Source organism: Nansenia antarctica (genome assembly GCF_963989245.1).
Source record: "Nansenia antarctica genome assembly, chromosome: 3".
Classification (NCBI taxonomy): Eukaryota; Metazoa; Chordata; class Actinopteri; order Argentiniformes; family Microstomatidae; genus Nansenia; species Nansenia antarctica.
Genome location: NC_137688.1, coordinates 39,110,831 through 39,132,825, shown reverse-complemented (window position 1 = coordinate 39,132,825; position 21,995 = coordinate 39,110,831). Strand labels below are relative to the sequence as shown.

Below are 21,995 nucleotides of genomic sequence, written 5' to 3'. Positions count from 1 at the left end.
AAGTGATGATATTTCCTACTGGGAGGTCGTTCCAAATGAATATGAAAAACCTAGAGAAACTTTAAGTCAGTGGACTGCAGGATCTCTATTAGGTATAGAGTCAGCTACCATGCCCTACTGCAATATCCAAATAAAATATTTAGGAACATAATTTTGTGGAAGCTGCTCTTTATTTGAAAAAGAAAGAAAAAACCTCAGTCAATGTCTGCTACACGTTCTAATTACATAAACAAAAATATAATCTGCGCAGGACCAAACGCAGAAAATATCCTGAATCAAAACTTAGGTAGAGTCAGATAGATTAGATTGAATTGCTTTCATATTTCATACATCTTTCACTTCTCTCTGGATGAACAGTCAGTTTTATATACACAGAGCACCGATCAACAGTGCCCCTCGCTCAACCCTGTTCCTCTGGATCTTTATACAACTAATATACATCAAAACTGTGACCCCTTCTCTATCAGCAACACCAGACAACCAGACACACACTCCTCTCATCCTGCTCCCAGTAGAGTTAAGAGCTAAGGAGGTGCAGGTAGGTAGTGTGGAAAGATGTGTGCAACATGAAGGCAACTCTTTCACATTCAGAGTAAAGGCAGCCATTAAAACGGTCAGTGAGTCGATGGCATGCCAAGCTTAAAGCAAAATGGATCCCACCTTAGTGTGATGCTTCAGAATAGTGGATGACGTGTTTTTCAACTAGACAAAAAAGAAAATCCATTGCAAAAAACCCTAGGCACAGAATTGACTATATAGATTACTGACTCATACTCTAAACCCCTATTCCCTCCTGCACTTTAAGTACAAGGGGGTTGTGAGATTTGCATCTATTGAGAATTGTTCTTAACACAAAACTTGGAGAATATTTAGTGCTCTATCATTCCGCTTATAGGTGTAATTTCATATAATATCTATTTCTTTCCCTCTTTTTTTTTCTTTTTTTTCTTTTTTCTCTACCTCTCAATGATACAATCCAAAATCCATTTTTAATGCTGAAGCACTCCCACAGGTGTTCAATGTACTATAGATTTCATTTCACTATAGATTTTTTACGCCCAGTCTTTAACCAATAATCATAAATAAATACAAACAACACACAAGGAATGTCTACTGGAAACACAGTAAAAAAGACAAAAACTAAAACAGGTGTAAACGTCATTAGCATCACTACTTAGTGACAGTTAAATAACTGTAGGAAATGGATGACTGATGATCGATTCAAGAGAGGGAAGGCCTCCTCTCCTCTCTTCTCCTCTTCTCTCTCACCCTGTCCCCTACCCTCCCCTCCCTGTTGAACATCAAGCCGTTACATCCAACCACAGTATTTCCAAATACATAATATCAAAGTTTTCTCAGCACCCATAACTATCTTTACAGATTATAAAATGGATGAGGAATCCCATTATAGGGGGGTTAGACAGCAGCATCACTTGACGTCTCGGACAAAATTACAGAATAATGGGGTGACTTCTCTTTGAACGTCATTTGGACATGGTTTCCATGGTTTCCTCCTGCCATTGCACCATTGTGTTGTTGACATGTCAGTATTTGGGGGGGAGGGGGGGTGAACGTTTTTGAAGAGTTAGACTGCAACGAGGACAAAGCTTTGCTGCTAAGTGCTTCATCTTCTGAGAGACACTTCCTTCATATTACATGAACTGCATCTGTGGGGGGAAATTAACAGAGAGATGATTAGACAGAGTTCTGCCAGCCCGCAGACAGTGAAAAAAATGCCCAACTGAATAAACACAGTGAAAATGTGCATGTCTATAGTTTCATCAAAATACAAAATATAGTTAGTGAACTTGCTTAGAATGACATTCTAACGGCACACTTTAGCTATGTATCTTCTTGGAGCAAACTGTCACTGTCACAAACTGTCACAAAAGACTAAAATACATACATTTCAGCACTGGCCACCTACTGGAAGACCACTACAACGTTCAGGAAAATGGCACATAACCCCAGTTTATCATATACAGTATATGTGATATATCTGTGATATATATATAGCATATCAGCAATTACTTAATTGCTTTCTGAGGGTAGTGTAAATCATAAAGGAAATGCTTCTTAGTGAATCTTAAACTGAAAATAAATTAGAGATGAGTGAGATATAAACAAACCAAGATAAAGCGCAGAGGTATAGGCTTGTGAGAGAAGAAATTAAACGGCAGTCTTTGATCAGATGGAGAGAAGAAAGAGAAGAAGAAGCAGCAGAAGGTGTGCAAATGAAGGAAGAGAAGATTAAGTGTTGAGCATGCCGCACATGCATGTGCATCGGCAAGCACAGAGCATGCTGTACCTAAAGAGACGCTCTACAAGAAATCCTTGAGAGAGAGCTGTGCAAATGGGTCTTGTCCGGGGACTCGGAGAGGACTCTGGCTGGAGGGACTAGAGGCTGCAGAGGGCTATTTCAGGGAGAGGGGAGAGACAGGAGGGGAGGAGGAGGAGGAGAGGAGAGGTCAGAGAGGCAGAAAAGAGAGAGGGAAGGTGAGTTCAGACAGAGTGAAAAGATAGGGCTTACACACCGGCAGTTCCGAACGCCGGTTCGCGTTCGCGAGCCGAAACCTCCGAACGTTGGCGCTGTCTGGCGAACGATACACTGGTATGAACGCGGGCTCGTTCGCCAGACAGCGCCAACGTTCTGAGGTTTCGGCTCGCAAACGCGAACCGGCGTTCGGAACTGCCGGTGTGAAAGAGGCCAGAGAGGAGTGAACGGTGAAAGAGAGGTTACACCAAGAGGGGTAAAAACCAGGGACTATTGCGGAGGAGGTGATGACAGACATATTTGTCCATCTCCTCCAGGAGAAATGTCGTCATCACAGGGGTACAGTACATACTCACATTAACAACAGGGCTACAAATAGCTAACTATTCACCACACTGCACCGAACACACCTAAATAATGTACACTGGAACCAATGGATATTCACAGTGCACACTCGCATGCACTGGACACACAGATATACAACAGTCTGTTTGCAGCACACACCTGAGCACTGGACACAGAGCCGAAAGGGTTGGGCGGCCGCATGACGGGCTGTGTGTACATCATCGTTGGCGGGTTCATCATCCCCATAGAGCCAAGTTGTGGAGGCTGCAAAAAGCGATCACACTATTACAAACAAAAAAGGTGCTGCTGTACCGAGAACCAAAAAAAGGTTCCCGTAGAAAACCCTTTTTGGTGCCATATAGAACCCTACATTTACATTACATTTTAACCATCTAGCAGACGCTTTAATCCAAAGCGATTTACAATTAGAAATTACAGTAATTTAGGGCTAAGTGCCTTACTCAAGGGCACACTAGTGGTGGTGTTCCCAGGTGGGATTTGAACTCATGACCTTCTGATTAACAGTCCAACTCACTATCCACTATCCACTATCCACTAGGCCACCACTACCCTACCACTAACCCTCTTTGAGGAAAGGGTTCTACATAGAACCAAAAGTCTACAAGGACAAGGCAATAAGGCTTTTTATTCTAAGAGTGAATACCATGCAGCACCGAAGCCTCATTTAAGACTCCGAAGCCTCACTTAAGAGATTTCCAGCTGTCATATACAGTTGTGGCAGCCCTCTCACTATGTGCTGTGGGCTCAAACCATTACTGATTGGTTGCTTCCAGTTCTGCAGGTCCTGGCTGGGCAGAGGCTGGGGCTGCCTTGATAAGGTGATCTGAGGCACCTGGGAGTTGCCTACTTAAGCTGGCTACTCACTCTCATTCTCCCTCTTCTCCTCCTTCCACTGGTTTGGTTTGGTTTGAGCTTAGGCTCTCCTTATTCTTACTTTGACACACCATACAACATTTACACTACACCTTCCACTCATCCATACACTGCATTCACTACTGATGATACTGATTGACATATCTATTGTTATTTTGAATACTTTCATTTAGTTTAGTAATAAATACTTTTGTTCATGATTTAAAGCATGTGTGGTCTCCCCTCATTTTGGGTGCAGTCCACAGTGTTTCCTCCAGGAATTTTTACCATGGTGGCGGGTAGTGCCTACCGCGCACGCGCGAGATTTTTTCGCGTGCACGCGCATGAAACGCGCACGCGCGCTCAAAACAACGACGTCATTTCAGCCAAAACTCGAAAATAAAATGTTTTCCTGTAAATTAAAAACAAGGGTAGTCCGTCCGTCCGTCCCTCTCTGGAATGGAATGGAATGGACTTTATTTGTCATTGCTACAGTACAGGTACCAGACAACGAAATGGTCCATTAAATAAAATGACACGGTTCAAATGTTCACGCCGGCAGTCCGGCTCTCACACATACTGGCAGCGTCCCGGTCTGACTTAGCTCTCGTTTGTGCACGGCTTTCTTTCTTTCCTTCCTTCCTTCCTTCCTTTATGTGAAGTGGCCGGTCCCGGGCACAGCTGCCTCGCATCCGCTCAACGAGCCCGGCGGTTCGGTGCTGCGCTGATTAGCGGATGCGGGACAGCTGTGTGAGCGGATCGCTCCATCTCTCATCTTGATGAAGATGAATGATCTTTATTGTCATTGTAACAGGTACAACGTAATTTAAATGAGGAATCACAAAACAGTTTTGCAAGCGCGTCGCTTCGCGCTTGTGGGTGTGTCTAGCGCTGTGAAGATCTGAAAAGCGGCCTAAATCTTTTTTTTTTTTTTTTGGTTGAGAAATCTGCATGGTGGCGGAGGAAATTCCATCGTGGCGGACCGCCACGATGAAATGCATGTAGAGGAAACACTGAGTCCATTGAGCCTGGGCTGTTACACAGTAAACTGTACTTACCATGCCATATCCCATCATGCCTGTGGGTGTCGTGGCAGGGAAGGCCATGACCGATGGGGCCTGTGGAGACACAAACAGTGAGAACGTTTCTCCGAAAGAAAATCAACCTGACCAATGGAAACAACACTGAGGCCCTGTCCACACCTATACGTTTTTTTGATAAACGTTTTTTGTATATAAAAATATTACCGTCCACACCAGCATGTTTATAAACAATGTCTGTGTCCACATGCATACGCATGAACGCAATATAAACGCTGTCATTGAGCATCCCACACCAGTAGTCGATATAATATTATCCCCATAGCCCCGCTGGCCAATCAGACGCCTCTGTCTCTCAATGTTCTCGATCATTAACTGTGCATTTATCTGTGAACAGGTTAAAAGTCCAGTTAACAGAGAAAGAACTAGAAGCACTTTGTTCACATCCATTTTCCTCGCTTGTGTAGCCTCGACCACCGTTGCCTGTTGTAAACATAGTAGTTACTGGTGCCAGGATATGACGTTGGAGGGAACAGCAAACAGCTGCAGTGCGCATGATCATAGAAATCTACGCGCATGATGACGTGACGAATACAAAAAGCTCCGTCTATCTCGTCCACACGTCAAAAATATACGGCGAATATACAGCGTTTTTAAACATCTTCACTCTGGCAGGCGTTTTTAAACATCTTCGTTTTCAGAGGGCAAAAACTCGTTTGCGTCTGGACGAACCCCCCAAAACGAATATAAAAATCCACGTTTATCAAAAAAACGTATAGGTGTGGACAGGGCCTTAGATTAGATTTTCGGTAATGCTTAATCACCAAATGATCTAGATTTTTGGCATTACAACTACCTAATCATTATCTTTGAGTTTTGAAATATGCAAAAACAACATTCAATCTTTATTTAAGGTCAGATTGAATTACCAAATCCATATCTGAATGATCAGAATAAACAAAAAACCAATTTTGAAGTAGGCTACTCAATCTCAGGGGTGCAAACTGGTGATGGCCCAAAAAGGTGACACTTTTTTTTGGGGGGGGGAAGATAGTGCTAGCACCAACAGTGCTACATGGATAACCTAGCACAAGTGGTGGTAGATGGGTAGCTCTAGCATTAACAGTGGTCTAACAATGATGCGCTTGTAAGTAGCGATGGCCCTGACCTTAACACACGCATAATTAATGTAAGCAACCTGTTCTCAAAGTACTAATTATGCGGGTTCCTGCAGGTTTCAACAACTTACATTTAAGACCTTTTTAAGACCATGTTTAAGATAATTTAAGACCTATTGCACAAGTATTGGTATTAGACTCACATTCGTTGATTCTTTTCATTAGCAATGCTGGGTGATCTGTTCTGTTGCATATAGAAGTTAATGTAATAATAATAATAATGTATGTTAGCCTACTCTATAAATTTCTTGACGGTTTTGACAAAAAGCGTTGCTATTTTCAGAAACCGAAAAACCATCCTACCCTAACTTACACCATTTCGTCTATAAGGAAAACACATCTCAGACATCCTGACTGCTCTAAGTAGTCAAATACATGTAGTCAAATACATGCTCACATCCAGTCATCTGCTCAAAAATGGCTCATCCATCAATAATATTACATAATAACAACTGCTCTGATTAGATTGCTTAGATTGTTTAATACATCAACCGGGGGGAAAGGGGGAAAGCGAGATGAACTCTGAGCGAGTATCATGCTTCCTCCATTGAACGGAAAGTCCTATCTATCCCATTCATAGTGTTTTAGCCTTCCCCCTTTTCACTGGTAATAAAGAATTGGCAAGAATAGATCGATATAAATAGATCAACATAATGCAGCACTATCATGCACAGATCAGCCTTAAAACATGTAACGTTAGATATATAACGGAGCGATGTATTTCTACGGAAAGGCTGACTGACGCGGGGCTCATACAATCTCCGCGTTTGTTATAGATACGAGTGCTCCGGTGTCTTGCTGGTAGTCAAATAATGTATTTATATATACAGCATATGGATGTTACGTGCCTGTTACCTGCCGCTTTCAGTTCTAGTAGTTTAGATCTCGCAACCAGGGAAACGCCGACATGTGTTAAAGGGAGCAAGACGCGAATCTACCGGCATTTGACTCATGAGTGAACGGCGATAATAGGTCAATATAGGTAGATAACTAGCTTAAGCAGCATAAACACAGCACATTTTGTTTGACAAAATACCTCACTTTTATCATTAGATATAGCTATGAGCTATTTTCCCAGTTATAGCTCAGGTGTATGGGGGGGGGGGCGTTAGTGTGGAGACACTAGGTAGAGCAGAAACTAGGCCAAATGCAAAAAAACAAGCCAAACTATAACAGGGTAAACCCCTATCCAATGACGCTTCCCTAACCAGGATGGCTATGTGTTTACATTAGCCTAGGGATGCAACCTCAGCAAATATTTTCAAGTCAAGACTGTTTGTCAACGTTTGCAGGAAAAGTGCTATACAAATAACGGTTATTATTATTAATATTATTATTATTATAATACGTTTATATGTGTGCACAGATAGCTGTTGTGGTCGACCACAGCTGGAACAGAAGTCATGGCCCTGTGTTTGAGAATTGTTACTTTGGGTCAGAGAATAAATTAAAAAAATATAAATAAAAAGCTGAGAGAGAAACTCAAGTAGAGATTCATTCATTTCATAACATGACCAACTGTAGAGGGTTTAGGTGAGTCGGGGTAGAGGGTTTAGGTGAGTCGGGGTAGAGGGTTTAGGTGAGTCGGGGTAGAGGGTTTAGTTGAGTCGGGGTAGAGGGTTTAGGTGAGTCGGGGTAGAGGGTTTAGGTGAGTCGGGGTAGAGGGTTTAGGTGAGTCGGGGTAGAGGGTTTAGGTGAGTCGGGGTAGAGGGTTTAGGTGAGTCGGGGTAGAGGGTTTAGGTGAGTCGGGTAGAGGTACGTAGTAGGTAAGTCGGGGTGGAGGAGGGTGTGGTACAGCACATATGATACTGAATCACACTGAAGGTTTACACAGAACAATTAGGAATTAAATGGCGAATGAAAACATAAATAATTATAGCTATCGCTGGTATAATTTAAGTGGGTACTACTGATAAACGTTTGTGTTAAACTACAAACTTCAGGATGAGAAGTTAGTTAGCCTGTTAGCTTTGGCTAGTAGTTATGACGTCACGTAACTAGCTAACATTCAAACGAGGTCACGACCAAACCACATGATAGATTATAGGTGATTATAGGTAGATAACTAGCTTAAGCAGCATAAACACAGCACATTTTGTTTGACGAAATACCTCACTTTTATTATTACATATAGCTATGAGCTATTTTCCCAGTTATAGCTGTTGTTAGCTCAGGTGTATGGGGGGGGGGGGGGGCGTTAGTGTGGAGACACTAGGTAGAGCAGAAACTAGGCCAAATGCAAAAAAACAAGCCAAACTATAACAGGGTAAACCCCTATCCAATGACGCTTCCCTAACCAGGATGGCTATGTGTTTACATTAGCCTAGGGATGCAACCTCAGCAAATATTTTCAAGTCAAGACTGCTGCAACGTTTGCAGGAAAAGTGCTATACAAATAAAGGTTATTATTATTCAGGGGTGCAAACTTCCAAAATGTCCATTGCTTCTCAACACATTACTAGATAATACCCTAAATAACAGAATAAACTCACACACTTACTTACACTCACTTACACTGCATAGCCTACATACTGAGATATGGCACACACACACCTCTCACAGGAGGGCCACACACACACACACACACACGCTATATTTACTAAAACACACACACCGTTGCTACCACTGCAAGTTTGAAGAAATTCTAACTTCACATGCCTTACAGTCGAATCGCCTCCTACGGCGATTATCGTATCATGGCCTCTTGTCTTATCATTTCACGTGGCAAAATATCGGGGTTTTGGGCGCAGCTTAACCAATGTCACACGAGCAATAAGTGCAAGTTTTGTTTTATATGTTGTCTCTCATCCGCACGCGTCATATTCCCACGCAGTGGGTCTGGCGACAATAATACATTTTCCGGTCTGACTTTTAAAATTAAAATAAAATCGATTCTACGCAAGTCTAAAGCACACAGAAGCTATTAACATTTTTATTTTGAAAGTCTTGCCCTATGTCTGATCCTGATGTTATAGAAGCAGCGTAGCAGCAGGGTAGAAGCGAGGTAAAGGGGGACGCGAGACAGTCTCGGGCAGCGTTCGTAAATTCGCTCTGAGAGCGTCGGAGGGCACACTGGGCTCAACGTCATAAAGGGACCAAGTAATTTGATTGGACAAGAAGCATTCCATGACTGCTGATCAGATTCCCAGAGCGAATTTACGAACCCAGCCTAGGGCAAACCACTCGCCGACTCGTTTCTTTCATAACACGAAACTTGAAGTTGTAAAGTACCCACTCGATATAATAAACAACAGTTTAACGATCTCTAAATACTTATAATGATCATCTAATTATGTGTAGTTATGTGTTTCTAGCATGTCGATGTTCTATCAGGTAAATTCGCTAGAACTAACCTCCATACCCTGGTTCAGAAGAAGAAATCAGTCCTTCGTCACTTACATCGTCGTCCTCCATGAAACTTTTAGGTGGATTGGTTACCCTAGCCTAGATGGTCTTCGTGACATTTCACAATCACAAACATATATGTACAGAAACTCACTAAAGTATAAAACACCGCTAAAATACTGCTTCTCTTCAAATCACTCCATGACACTTTGAGGTCAATGCATTAGTTTTTTTTGTGAACTACCGTAATAACCCTAAATGGCTAGAGAGTGCAACTTCTCTGCTTTCAGAAACTGTTGGATTTTTTTCGATTGCACATATAGTTCAAGAATTACGATAGTTTGAATGAACCCTGTAAAATCCTGTTGAGAAGTTATCGCAACATAGAAATAACTTCTATGTTATTTTATTTTATTACTTCTTATGTTTCTACTTCTATCTTAAGACCTTTTTATTTCAACTGCAGCAGAGTTTAGCAGACAGGAAGATGTTAGCTTGGGCATCATGTGACTTGGATGAGATGAGATGTAGAGCCCCCCCCCCCCCAATATTTTTTTTTGCAGATCTACATGATTCACGTAGGTCACCTATTTTGAGGTAAAAACGTCGAATTTCGCCGAAAGGTGACAAGTTTGCACCACTGCAATCTTATGATTTAATCCAATCCGATGGCCAACATCCAATCGGAGAAGTTTTTAAAAACGGTGGTATTTACCTACAAACTACAGATTTTAACATTTTTATAAACAAACACAATACACTATCACACACAAATGATATAACCACAGTAAACAGCCTCTGTGCATCACCATGGAGACAGGGTTCCAGGTCGTGGTTGGGGCTGCCTTTGGCTGCCAGTTGGTTCCGCCAGTCAGCCTCTTCTCCCCAGGCTGGCTCCAGTGGATGTCACTGTAGATTAAGACCTCTAATATTAGTGCCAGCTTTTAACTGCTGGTGGATATACTGTACAGTACAGTATCTGTCACTGCAGGCAGACTGCAGCATAAACAATAATCACTTACTTTTTTGCTGTGCCATTTCCGACCCCCATCCCCAGATCTGTAAGGAAAATCACAGTACAAGTGTGAGATGCTCATCCAGAGACAGTGAGAGTTGTGGAAAAAGTCATGTTTAACTATGTGAGTGAAGAAATTGAGCTTCAATATGGGCACAACTATCTACACTGGCAAGGTTCCTCCAGTCTTGCCTTTAAGGTGTAAAAGAAGGAAGTAGTTTGAACAGCATTGAAGAGATTCAAGTACTTTTTAAAATCATTTGTGTCCCGGTTTCGCTAGCTGCTGTCACATTTATTCAGTCTGCCTGGCACAATGGATGTTGCTCTCAATGGAATAGTCCCAAAAGTGCATAAAGGTCAAGGGGAATACACTTACTGCCCACAAGGTTGGCCAGGGAGGAGTCAAGGTCATCTGACACCAGTTTTTCTGGATTCTGAATGGTGCACAGGCCGAGGTTAGAGCCGGCCAGAGTGGGTTTAAGGATGCCCCCTGAAATGTCTAAGAGAGGAGAGGAGAGCATAGGTTTGTCTTTGTTTGAGTTTCATGTATGCTTCTGTGACATTTCAATTTCCCCATCTAACCCTAACCCTAAGATGAAGTCAATTCAACAAACATTAAACATGCTGGTAGAAACACTAGAATTATAACCCATTGAATACATCACATATTCAACTTTTGTTTATAGTATTGCCCTTACCATCAGCATCTAGGCTGTTAGCACCAGTAGCTTTGGATCCAAAGACCGACTCAAAATCCACTTGGAGCCCTCCAGCAGACTGTTGGAGCGGGCCCTGAGGCGTTGAGTATCCTGAACAAGAGAGAGGAGTCTTTTTTTTAAAACAAGGCAGGTGCTGCTAGCCAATTAAGAGGGAGAACAGCAATAGAAAAGGGTGGTCTCGTGTTAAATGGACTCTTACTATTTGAATAAACCTGCAACATTTAAGGACTGTGGTGGTACTCTCCTTTGAATATACCTGCTAGTAGAACCACAGGTACAGTTCTCTACCTCTGAACAATCTACTACAATGCAGCTATGGGTTGGGATAAGGGTGGGATATGCTACAATGAGGCTTCAGGTCTGGTACCCTATACTAGGGATGTGCCTAACTCACATTTTTCATGGTCGAGTAATCGGTGGGTGGTATGAACGAATAATAGATTTTTCAATGTGTGCCGACATTCACAAAGGCAGCCATGGATCATCGGCAAGAAATCCCGTAATATCTTAAACGCAATACGTTGAAAAATAAAACGTATTCTGGTATTAATTCTCATGAATTTCTTCTTCTGAATACTTAAATTAGGCTAACATTAAAAAAGAAAAAGAAAAAGACTTTGGTCATAGGAACTGTGTCGATTGTGATATGTTGAATGTAATGGCGATTGTTGAAACCAAAGACAAATGTGACATTTTTTTTTTTTTTAAATACATACAGTACATACAACCTAAAAATAATGTAGAAGAATAAAAAAGGCATGCCGCTAAAACCGATGCACTCATTAGAGCGCACATTTTGTATAGCCAATTCAAATTAAAGCTGTCCAAGCCATTTCCAATTACAATGTTTACCATAGTCTAGCTATAACCTACCCAAATACACACAAAAATGAAATGCCATGGATAAAGAATAATCGATTATTCTGACCCATCCCTACCCTATACGCCGAGTGAGAGTTTTTTTAGTTGAGCAGTCGCTAAATGTTGTTTTTCTCATGTACCACTACCAAGTTATACACACAAAATTCCCACCTGTCTGAGCAGACTTCGCGATTCTGGAGACTGGGATTATTCTAAAACATATGCTGGTATTGAAATTAAGGTTATATTGTATAAGAACGGTGCAACACGAATAAAAGGTAGAAAAATAAGTTCCTGAAGAAATTTTGTAGGCTTGCAAAGTCTTATTTTGGTAGTTTAAAGATGGTTTGGATGATAGAAAGATATATATATATGCTGTAAAGAATGTGAATCTTATTTTAGTAGCAGATAAAAGTTGGTTTGATTGGTGGATTGGATGGATGGATGGATGGTTTGTTGGTTGGTTGGTTGGATGGATGAATTGATAGATGATAGATAGTTGGATAGACAAAAAGATGAGAGAAGATTAGATAAAAGGTTAGATGGATGAGAGAAGGTTAGCTAGATAGACATAGAGGATGGATAGACGACAGAGGGTAAGTATAGATAGATAAACATTTGGAGGTTAATCAGTATGGGTTGGAAGGTTAGTTACAGTGGGGGAAATAAGTATTAACATTTTGTCCAGTAAATGTATTTCCAATGAGCCTATTCAAGTGCAATTTGCACCAGACTTTGGTATTAACTCAAAATAAATCTTATCTCACAAAAAATCTAAACATTAAAGTCCATATGTAAATAAAGTTATGTGTAATAAAGTGGAATGAAACAGAAAAAAAAGTATTGAACACTCTAAGAAAAAGCAGTACACCACAGCAAGGAAAGGCAAGGAACCAGCTGAAAACCATAACTAATTAGGAGGCAACTCTACCTCCAATCTGTGCTAATTAATGTTAGCTGGGTTAGAATATATTGATGGGCTATAAAAGTTTTTTGTTTTGTTTTGTTACCAAGGTGCCACACATCTAATGATGGGTAAAAGCAAAGATCTGTCTCAAGACCTTCGCAACCAGATTGTAGAAAAACATGAAAATGGAATTGGCTACAGACGCATTGGAAATACATTTACTGGACAAAATGTTGATGTGTTCAATACTTATTTCCCTCAGTGTACATAGAATGTTGTACGGTTGGGTAGTTCAGTGGAGTGGGTGTAGAGTTGATTGGTTAACTGGATGAAAGTTTTTGGAGTTACAAAAAGCTTCATAGTTTAAAACGTTGAGAAGTACCTGTCATGCTCGACACAAGCGAATGCACAGGTTAATTAAATGGACTGACTTATGTAGCACCTTATTCCAAAATGCTTTACAATGGGCTCTCATTCACCCATTCACATACGCATTCACACACCGATGGCGGGAAGGTACCATGCAAGGCGCCAGCCCCCTCATTGGGAGCAATTTGGGGTTAAGTGTCTTGCCCACGGTTCGAACCGCCGATCTGCCGACCTTGCAATCATAAGAGGCTTTACCTCCTGCGCCACAGCCGCCCCTAATTAATTGTAAGGCCTACAATACTTCATAGTTTCATTTTGCTTGCAATATCTAAACCCTTTCATATTTTAGATATTGATATTAAATTGATGTTCAGAGTCAGTGAGTTTAGCTTCTAAACATCATGTCGTCTGCCGTTTGAAACTAAAGTGGTTCTGATTTTTTGTATCTCTGCCTCCCCCATGTGGTGTTCTTTGTAATTACTTCCTCACAAAGATTTTTAAAATGAGACAAGCGCAATGTGTATAGTTACATTTATCAATAGGTTGTGTATATGGAAAAACTGTTTTAATACATTTTTATAATAGATAAAAAATGTAGACTATTTATTTAGTCAAAAAAACTGACGACTGTCAGTTGACCAATAATTATTTCAGTCAGGGACAGACCTACTGAGTAGACAAGTTTAGTCTACAGGTACTCCTAATTGCTACAATGGAGCTACAGGTACTCTGGTCCCCTACCTCTGAATAGACCTGCTACAGTAGAGGGCTCAGTGGGGAAGGGGGCCTGGTGTGGGAGGTGTTGGGCCATGGTGGGCACTGGACCACAGAAGGAGTCTGACACACCAAAGGAGCAAGAAGAAGAAGAAGAAGAAGAAGAAGGAGAAGAAGAAGAAGAAGAAGGAGGAGGAGAAGAAGAAGAAGAAGGAGAAGGAGAAGGAGAAGAAGAAGAAGAAGAAGGAGAAGAAGGAGAAGGAGAAGGAGAAGAAGGAGAAGGAGAAGGAGAAGAAGAAGAAGAAGAAAAAGAAGAAGAAGAAGAAGAAGAAGAAGGAGCAAAAGAAAACATTTCATGGCAAGGCAAGAAAGGCAGGCAAGGAAAACTAACAATACAGAAAGAGAAGAGACTATTAACACTTTAAAAGGCTTAGTTTGGGTAACTAACAGGTAACAGTCAAATAAATTCTAAATAAATCAAAGCGGGAACTGCAGACTATGGTACACAAAACGGTGGTACGGTGATAAAGAGGACCCTAGTGACAGGGAGTGAGATGCTAAATATCTGCATTTCTACCCTAACGATAGGGGTGAGGGGCCAATGGTAATAAAGGGGTTCGGGGGCCTATGTTTGCCGGGGCTCAGGAAACATAGGCTTGGATGGTGAGCCATCGTAATACCTGAGATGGAGTGTTCTATCCGCACTGTGCGTTTGTAATTGGTTGAAACGGACGAGTTTGTGTCAATAAAGGGATTGTAATGATCTAGAGAATCAAAAATAATACATTGGTAAAGGGAAAACAGGTTTCAACTCATGGCTTAAAGAATATATTACAAGATTTTTTTTTAAAAACATCCAATTGTAAATATGTTGTATCGTTATCCATATTTGAATACATTCATCTTACAATGTTGTCAAAACAGCTATAAGACAGGTGGTTGATTCAGCCAATATGCTGTATGGCATGGGCTGACGAGATATACATTTGGGTAACCTAAACCCAAAAAGCCCCCAAAATTCAACCATACAGTATATCACTGAACTGGCCAGGGAGAAAACTGACTCCATGGTTATGTTGGACAGTGGTCAGTTCACAGTTCTGTCCTGTGCTTTAATAGGGTAATCTGGTGAATTTCAAACAACAAAGCGGTCACCCCGACAATTATTTTGGGGAAAAGCTTAGGGATGGGGCTGGAGAAAATGTTATCACTCTCAAATTAATGGAAATGACTGAGCATCCATGTGACCAAAATGATAGTTTTAACCATAGAAGATATTTTGGACAGGTTTATTTTTCCATCTTAAAAAACTATTTAAGATTAAAACTATGTACTGAAAGTGCAGCTAGGCTAGACATGCTTATCAGAGACTCCCTACAAACTGTCTCACAGTGAGAGGACACATGAGAGAGACACACACAGACAGGACAATTCAGGAGGTACAAAAAAAGTGTCTTTACCACCAAACATTTCATGACCAGACGTCCTAGAGGAAAAGCTAACACCGTCAGAGGACACGACAGGCAAGTGAGCGGCATCATCGACAACAAGTTTGGAGAGGAAAGGGTTAAGGTTGGGCATGGAGTCATCTCCAGCTTCAGCAGTGGTGAAAGGATCTACATGCAGGCAGAAAAGAGAAGAGAAGAGGACATCACAGTCAGACAGAACACAAAGAGGGAGAGCATGCAGCAGTACAGTTGAAGTGATGCTACAGGATCATTTGTATAATTTCAGCCTACAGTTGGCACTACTGAGCAGAAACAGGTACCTGTTGCGTGCCCACAGTGTGGTGTGTATGTATGTGGAATCCAGGCAGCCCAATGCCACTGGCACGACACTTTCTTTTTTTTTTCACCCAATTTGGTAGCCAATTGAACCCAACCTAGCATCCAATTATCCCCTGCCTATTGCGAAGGATCCGCCGCACGACCCCGTGGCCGGCAGTCCCAGAAGAGGCCGCCAGGCAGACTAGCTGACTGGCTCCTCGAGCCCAGCACCTGTTATTCCGGCACCCCGGGGGCGCTGTTGCGCGGCGGATCCTTGTCCGGAAATACTCCTATACCGCCCTCGGGAGCGGCCGCCCAATATGCCGCTCCCCGTGTGTGCCCCAGCCATATCCGGATCTGGCGAGCTGGGATACGATCCCAGTCCCCGGTGGGCAGCTTGCACTAGTGGCCAGTGCTTAGACCGCTACACCACCGCGGGGCTGTCCACTTAAACTTAAAGTGATAGTACTGCTGCTTCAAAAGTTGGTGCAGATAAACTAGTGATTCATATCTTATATTTGTAAGAACTATATCTGACCAGAGGGGTATTCCATCAACATCGCTTAAGGATAATCTCAGGCTTATTTTTGATAACTCTCACGAGATTTAGCAGACTAAGCCTGGATTTTCCTTTAGCTGGGAACGAGTGGTTTGAAAAATACAGACATAGTTGGGATATTCTGTAGCTTTAATCTCTTTAACTACAGATCATGGTAGAACCAGAACCCAAGGCTAAAGTATAAACCGCTAGAGAGGCCCTGACTGTAAATTCACACAGCTATTTTATTTTGACACTTTGCCGAGCCTCTCTTCCCCTAATTGCCATGTCGCTGAAGTGGCTGCGAAAATTAGCATAAAATGGTGTCTGGTTCCTATTCTGGTCACGGTGCCCAACTGTCAAATCGCTCATGTCTCCGGATGTCGGTGACTTGCAATTTGCCAATTTCCGGCCGCTTCGTCACTAGAGACTGATTCTAATCACTCCGCTGTTGTACCTTGGCTGGCCGACTGACACCGCCGCCGCTACATGGATGCAGCAGTCGCGCTACTCAGCTGCCGCTTTTCACTGTTCTGGCGCCTCACTTGTGGAACGAGCTTCCCACTGCTGTCAGGACTGCAGAGTCACTATCTATCTTCCTCGGTAGACTGAAGACCCATATCTTCAGGCTACACCTGAACTGTCCCTCCTAAGACCTCTTCATCCCGACTACCCCCCCCTGTACAGTTCCTCTATTGTACATTTTAAAAAAAGAATTAATAATAATAATACTTCTTAATTCTTCCTTCTTCTAGCATTATGACTGCCATCATAATTAACATCTAACTGAACATCTAACTGCATGTTTAGCACATCACAACATGCTGATAGAACATCAATATGCGAAAAACACATAACGACACATAATTAGATGATCACTCAGTACTTTTCAGTCCTTTAGATGATTACACAGTCCTGTAAGTTTGTTTACAAGCCATCACTAACCCAGTAGCCGACAGCAGACGATACAGAGAATCCAACTCACAAATTAGTATTTAGTTATCCTAAAACCATTGTGTGTTATATTGAGTTGTCTCTTCAACACTTAAACGTTTCGTAAAATGCTGAACACATTTTGTTTTTTAATAACCTTTTTGGTCATTTGCGCAACTTGATAATTGCCGACATGCAGACCTTTTCACCAGACCGAAAATGTACACGCAAACGTGTGTACAAATGTATTTGTTGTAAGTCGCTTTGGATAAAGGCGTCTGCTAAATGCTAAAAATGTAATTCTGGTTTGACTGGGGGGTGGGGCAGTGTTTCTCCTACCTGCCCATGCTGTGGCTACGGGAAGCCCTGTAGAACTACCCTGCATCGAGGGCTGGAAGGTCTGCTGCATGTCAAACAGGTCACTCTCCATCTTCAGAGCGCTGAGGAGAGAAAAGGCAGCTGTCACACACACACACCTGAACCAAAACTGGGACTTCTACTCGAGGTAGAAGTTACGTCTTATCACTGATCTATCATCAGATTATCCAACCCCGAACCATCAGGAAGGTTAAAGAATGATCTGATCCTGGACCAGTGGTCTGCATCACCAGATCAAAACTACCAGACCTGGGTTCAAATAATTTTCTAGGCTAAGTTTGCCTGGCACAATGGAACCAAAGGAATAGTCCTAAAAGTGGAAACCCAGGCCATTTGGTACGCCGGGCAGAATCAAAAGCAAAACATAAGAAAATATTTGATCGTAAATACTTTTCGATCCAGGTATGAAAGCAACACATAACACACTGCTTAATGGGTCAGAAGTAAAAGCCTACCCATTGGAGCAGCTGGGTGTGGAGAAGAGGTCAATGGCCGGGGCTGTGCTGATGGGCCCCCCGGTGGTGGAGACAGGCGATGTGTCGGTGGTAGCAAAGGAGGGCCTCTTGGAGAGCTCCTTCAGCCTCTGTTCCTGAGTGGAAACAGTCCAATTCAAATACAGACATTCTACAGGAATCCCACAGAGATATAGAGCATTATACACAGTGATTGAATGTGATGATTGGAATGTATATTCCCTAAATCATTTATTTATAGTTTTAGTTACATTTTTATTTGATATGGGTTGCTCATGCGATTGTCAAACAAGTCTGTTCTGTCCATTCCACTTGCATCTGATCCTCACACGATGACTGCATTACCTTCAGTGCTTTGAGACGGGCCTGTTCCTCCTCCAGAGCGGCCTGCTTTTCCCTCTCGTCCACTTTGGTGAATGACATCCCTGTGCTTGCCAGCGACGAGACTGCGTTTGATAAAGTGCTGGCCCTGAAAAGACACACAGGAGAGCACCCTGTGAGACAGAAAACTAGATGCTACCTAGCTGTTTAGCTGTTTCAATGGACAAAAAACAAGTTGCCAGTGCGCTAACTTCAGCACTTTTACCATATAGAAATATTTTTTGTGGATTGTCCATGTTAACTAGATTATATAAATATAACACATGAATGAAATATTGCAGCACCATTGTCTTACATCAAATAGTGCGACTACATCAGTCAAGGGACTGTCATGTAAGAGTGACGCAAGAGTGTGAGAGCGCTTCTTTTAGATGCTAGCAGTACTATGACAACACGAAACCAACCAGAATTTGACACACATTATATCATACATTGATCGAAAGTACCTGATATTATACAGACTATGGGTGCTTCGTAAATACGCTCTGGAAATCTGATCAGCACTCATGGAATGCCTCTCTTAAAATGTATTGGTCCCTTTATGACGTTGAACCCAGTATTTGTCGATGGTGTGAACCTACCGGCTGGCAGCGGTGGAGTCTTTGACCTTCTTCCCTTCTAAAGAGGCCAAGTGCTGCTCCAGAGCTTCCAGAAGGCTACTGGGAGCCTGTTGTGATAAAGAGAGTCAGAGTTAGCATAGGGTTTGAAAACATATGCCTCGTCTCAATTCTCTACCCTTTTCCTGAAGGGTGTACTTGTGCACTCCTGCACATGGATTTAAAAAGTGCAATATCTTTTTACACCAATCCTACCATGCGTTTAAATCAACCAGAGGAAGTGCACACTTCAGGAATGAATCGAGACGCAGCAATATGATGAGACTGTATGGACATAACCAACTAAGGCAGTGGTGGGCAGCCTGGATTTCTACTCTCCACTACCATACTATACTATACCATTCTACTTGTTTCCCGGGCCAACTCTTATTTCAGTGTAAAGTGGTCAACTTAAATAAGAGAGGCAGCCTGCAGACAACGGGTTGCCCACCACTGATCAATGGTTGTTTTGCTTTCCAGCCAAAAGCATTTTTGGATGAGTGACATTAAATTCTGTGCGAATGACACCACCACTCCACGGCACATTCAACATCCTGGATGGTGTTGAAGTGACCGTGTCTGAATGACACCACCACTCCACGGCACATTCAACATCCTGTATGATGTTGAAGTGACCGTGTCTGAATGACACCACCACTCCACGGCACATTCAACATCCTGTATGGTGTTGAAGTGACCGTGTCTGAGCACAATCGAGCAGCCATGTTGGATGAGCTATGTACAGTACTTTCTACAGAATATGTTCTCAGAGACACAGACAGAGTGGAGGCTTGCAGACAACACCAAAGCAGACACAGAAGAAGAGTGAGATGAGAATACTTACACAAACTGTGAACTAAAGGCAGAAAGATAAGGGGAAATACAGAATATAAAGGTGGTGATGGTCAGAGAGATAAATATATATCCTAACCACAAACATATACTGTACTGTATTTGAGGGGTAAAACACTCATGTTAAAACAAGTGCCCCTTAAAATATCTCAGGGAAGATATCCTATAAACCTACTACTAAAATGCTTGATTGATTTATCCTGAAAATACAGTATTGGCGCTTTTCCATTGACCAGACTAGCACGGCACGGGACGGCACGCATTTGTATTACCCATACCGTATTTTCAGAAACGCTTCTCCATTATACACAACAGACCTGGAGCGAGCCGGGACAGTAGGAGAAGTTTAGCCAAGCGCACTCAGCGTTAAAACATGTAACGTTAGATATATAACATTAGACAGGGAGCAATGTATTTCTATCTAAAGGCTGTGCTTGACGCTTCCATTGGACTGGCGCCGGGGCACTCATACAATCTCTGCGTTTGTTGCAGAGGAACAGGTTGATTGGCACCCTGTGACAAACATGCAGATATGAGTGCTCCGGTGTCTTGCTCGGTAGTCTTTATTTATACAGCATATGGATGGTTACTTGCCGCTTACTTGCCGCTTTCATAATTTTATTTAGCCTATATAGCAAGTCATGTGCCATCCCCCCTCAACTCGAGTGCTGCCTCTACTGCTGAGCACCAAAACCCGAAGCGCGCTGGACTGTGGAACGGTCTAGCATAGGCACAGCACATTGCCATAATAGCGATTTTTTGGTTATGCTTGTTGTAAAGAAAAGTTCTATATTTAAATGACATTAAACTAAGATAATAATAAATAAATAAAACAATCATAATTTTTCTAATCTTTATAAATAAGTAATTACAGAAAAAGTAAATGACATTTGCCAAGAGCGAAACCTGTTGTGGTATTTAAAAATGGCGGTTAGCGGTGAACTAGAATATCAACCTGGGATGACGTTATTGTGACGATTTCCATTGACCAATCAACGGTCTGCAGCGTCACATCATAGCACGGATAGTACCTTACGTTCCGAGTCGGGAAGGGTATCTAAAATCAGTACGGGTACTACGGCACGGTACGACCCAGTTGGCAGTGGAGAAAGCAAAACAAACCGGGATCACGGGTTCTGGTACGGTACGGTACGGTAGTGGAAAAGCGCCATATGTGTGTAACCTGTGTCAAGGAAAAGACACTGTGATGAAATGGAAGCCGTAAATATTCTCTGTGGTGTAGATCTACTGTAAGACACACTGTTTGGATTCAACCTAAACACCTTTATTTACTGTAGATAGAGCTAAATCAAGACAGAAGAAGAAGAAGAAGTGAGAAATATGCCTCGGTTGGCAACATGCGCTGGAAGACTTCATGCACTCAGCAGTGCCTTATCTTGGGGGAACGTTTGTGCAGGGTGGAGTCAATATTGTGGGATAAGGTGACAGGGCTGATTGAGTCAGTGGAGTTAATACTGTGATATAGAGACATGGATAGAGAGAGGGAATGAGAGGAGGAGCCAGAGAAGGTGACAGTGAGAATGAGAGCAAGAGTGTGAGAAAGAGCGAGAGAAAGAAAGAGAGAGAGGGAGAGAACAAGAGAAGAGAGGGAATCCGACTGTCCTTTTAGTAGAGACAAACAGGTAGAGTAAGGTGTGCAGTCTTTTGTGCATACAGAAGTGTGTATAACCGATGTACTAGCTTTACTGTACAACGCGTTGTTGTAGTTGGAGTGTAGACTAAACCCTTACCTGGGATAGGTCTGGAATGTCCCCTCGATCAATTCCCACCTGCTGTCAAATGGAAAATGAAGTGGTATAAAGTTACAGTGGTGCCTCCCTTTAATGAATGCATCAAATTGTATAGAACTCAAAACATGAAACACAAAATAGACGATGTTCCCTCCATGGGGTAATATTCTGTGCATTGAGACTCAAAACAGGTAGATAGAAATTCACCTCTGCCACTTTGAGGAACTCTGAGATCCGTGTCATTCGGGTTAGGAACTTTTTGTAGATATCCAGGCCCTCTTTACATTGGATTTTCTTCATGTCAAAGTACTTCTCTGTGGTTGAAAACAGCTGGCATTAGCTAGGAATTTCTATGGGTATAGCCTGCCTGTGTAGCAGTGTGGTCCTCTGTTGGTAGAGAATGGCGCTAACAACGCTAAGGTTGTGGGTTTCGTTCCCGCTGGGACCATATATACTGAAAAATGTAT

The 21,995-nt window shown here is 42.3% G+C and overlaps 1 protein-coding gene across 4 annotated transcripts in view; it reads right to left on the bottom strand.

The window, feature by feature from the left end:
* Nucleotides 1-211: 211 nt before the first annotated feature.
* Nucleotides 212-21,995, bottom strand: part of picalmb (phosphatidylinositol binding clathrin assembly protein b) — a 30,913-nt gene continuing 9,129 nt past the window's right edge. The window contains exons 7-22 of one of the 4 annotated variants that reach the window (XM_080526050.1): nt 21,736-21,842; nt 21,529-21,570; nt 18,911-18,996; nt 18,294-18,417; nt 17,931-18,064; nt 17,437-17,537; nt 15,321-15,476; nt 13,888-13,983; nt 10,989-11,099; nt 10,667-10,789; nt 10,298-10,334; nt 10,085-10,184; nt 4,771-4,830; nt 2,999-3,103; nt 2,309-2,414; nt 212-1,667 (exon numbers count right to left, since the gene is read on the bottom strand). In XM_080526050.1, coding sequence (XP_080382176.1) covers nt 2,322-2,414; nt 2,999-3,103; nt 4,771-4,830; nt 10,085-10,184; nt 10,298-10,334; nt 10,667-10,789; nt 10,989-11,099; nt 13,888-13,983; nt 15,321-15,476; nt 17,437-17,537; nt 17,931-18,064; nt 18,294-18,417; nt 18,911-18,996; nt 21,529-21,570; nt 21,736-21,842 — 1,475 coding nt within the window. In that variant the 3' untranslated portion in view covers nt 212-1,667; nt 2,309-2,321. The remainder of the gene's footprint in view (nt 1,668-2,308; nt 2,415-2,998; nt 3,104-4,770; nt 4,831-10,084; nt 10,185-10,297; nt 10,335-10,666; nt 10,790-10,988; nt 11,100-13,887; nt 13,984-15,320; nt 15,477-17,436; nt 17,538-17,930; nt 18,065-18,293; nt 18,418-18,910; nt 18,997-21,528; nt 21,571-21,735; nt 21,843-21,995) is intronic. The other 3 variants (XM_080526049.1, XM_080526051.1, XM_080526052.1) reach the window with 3 other exon arrangements.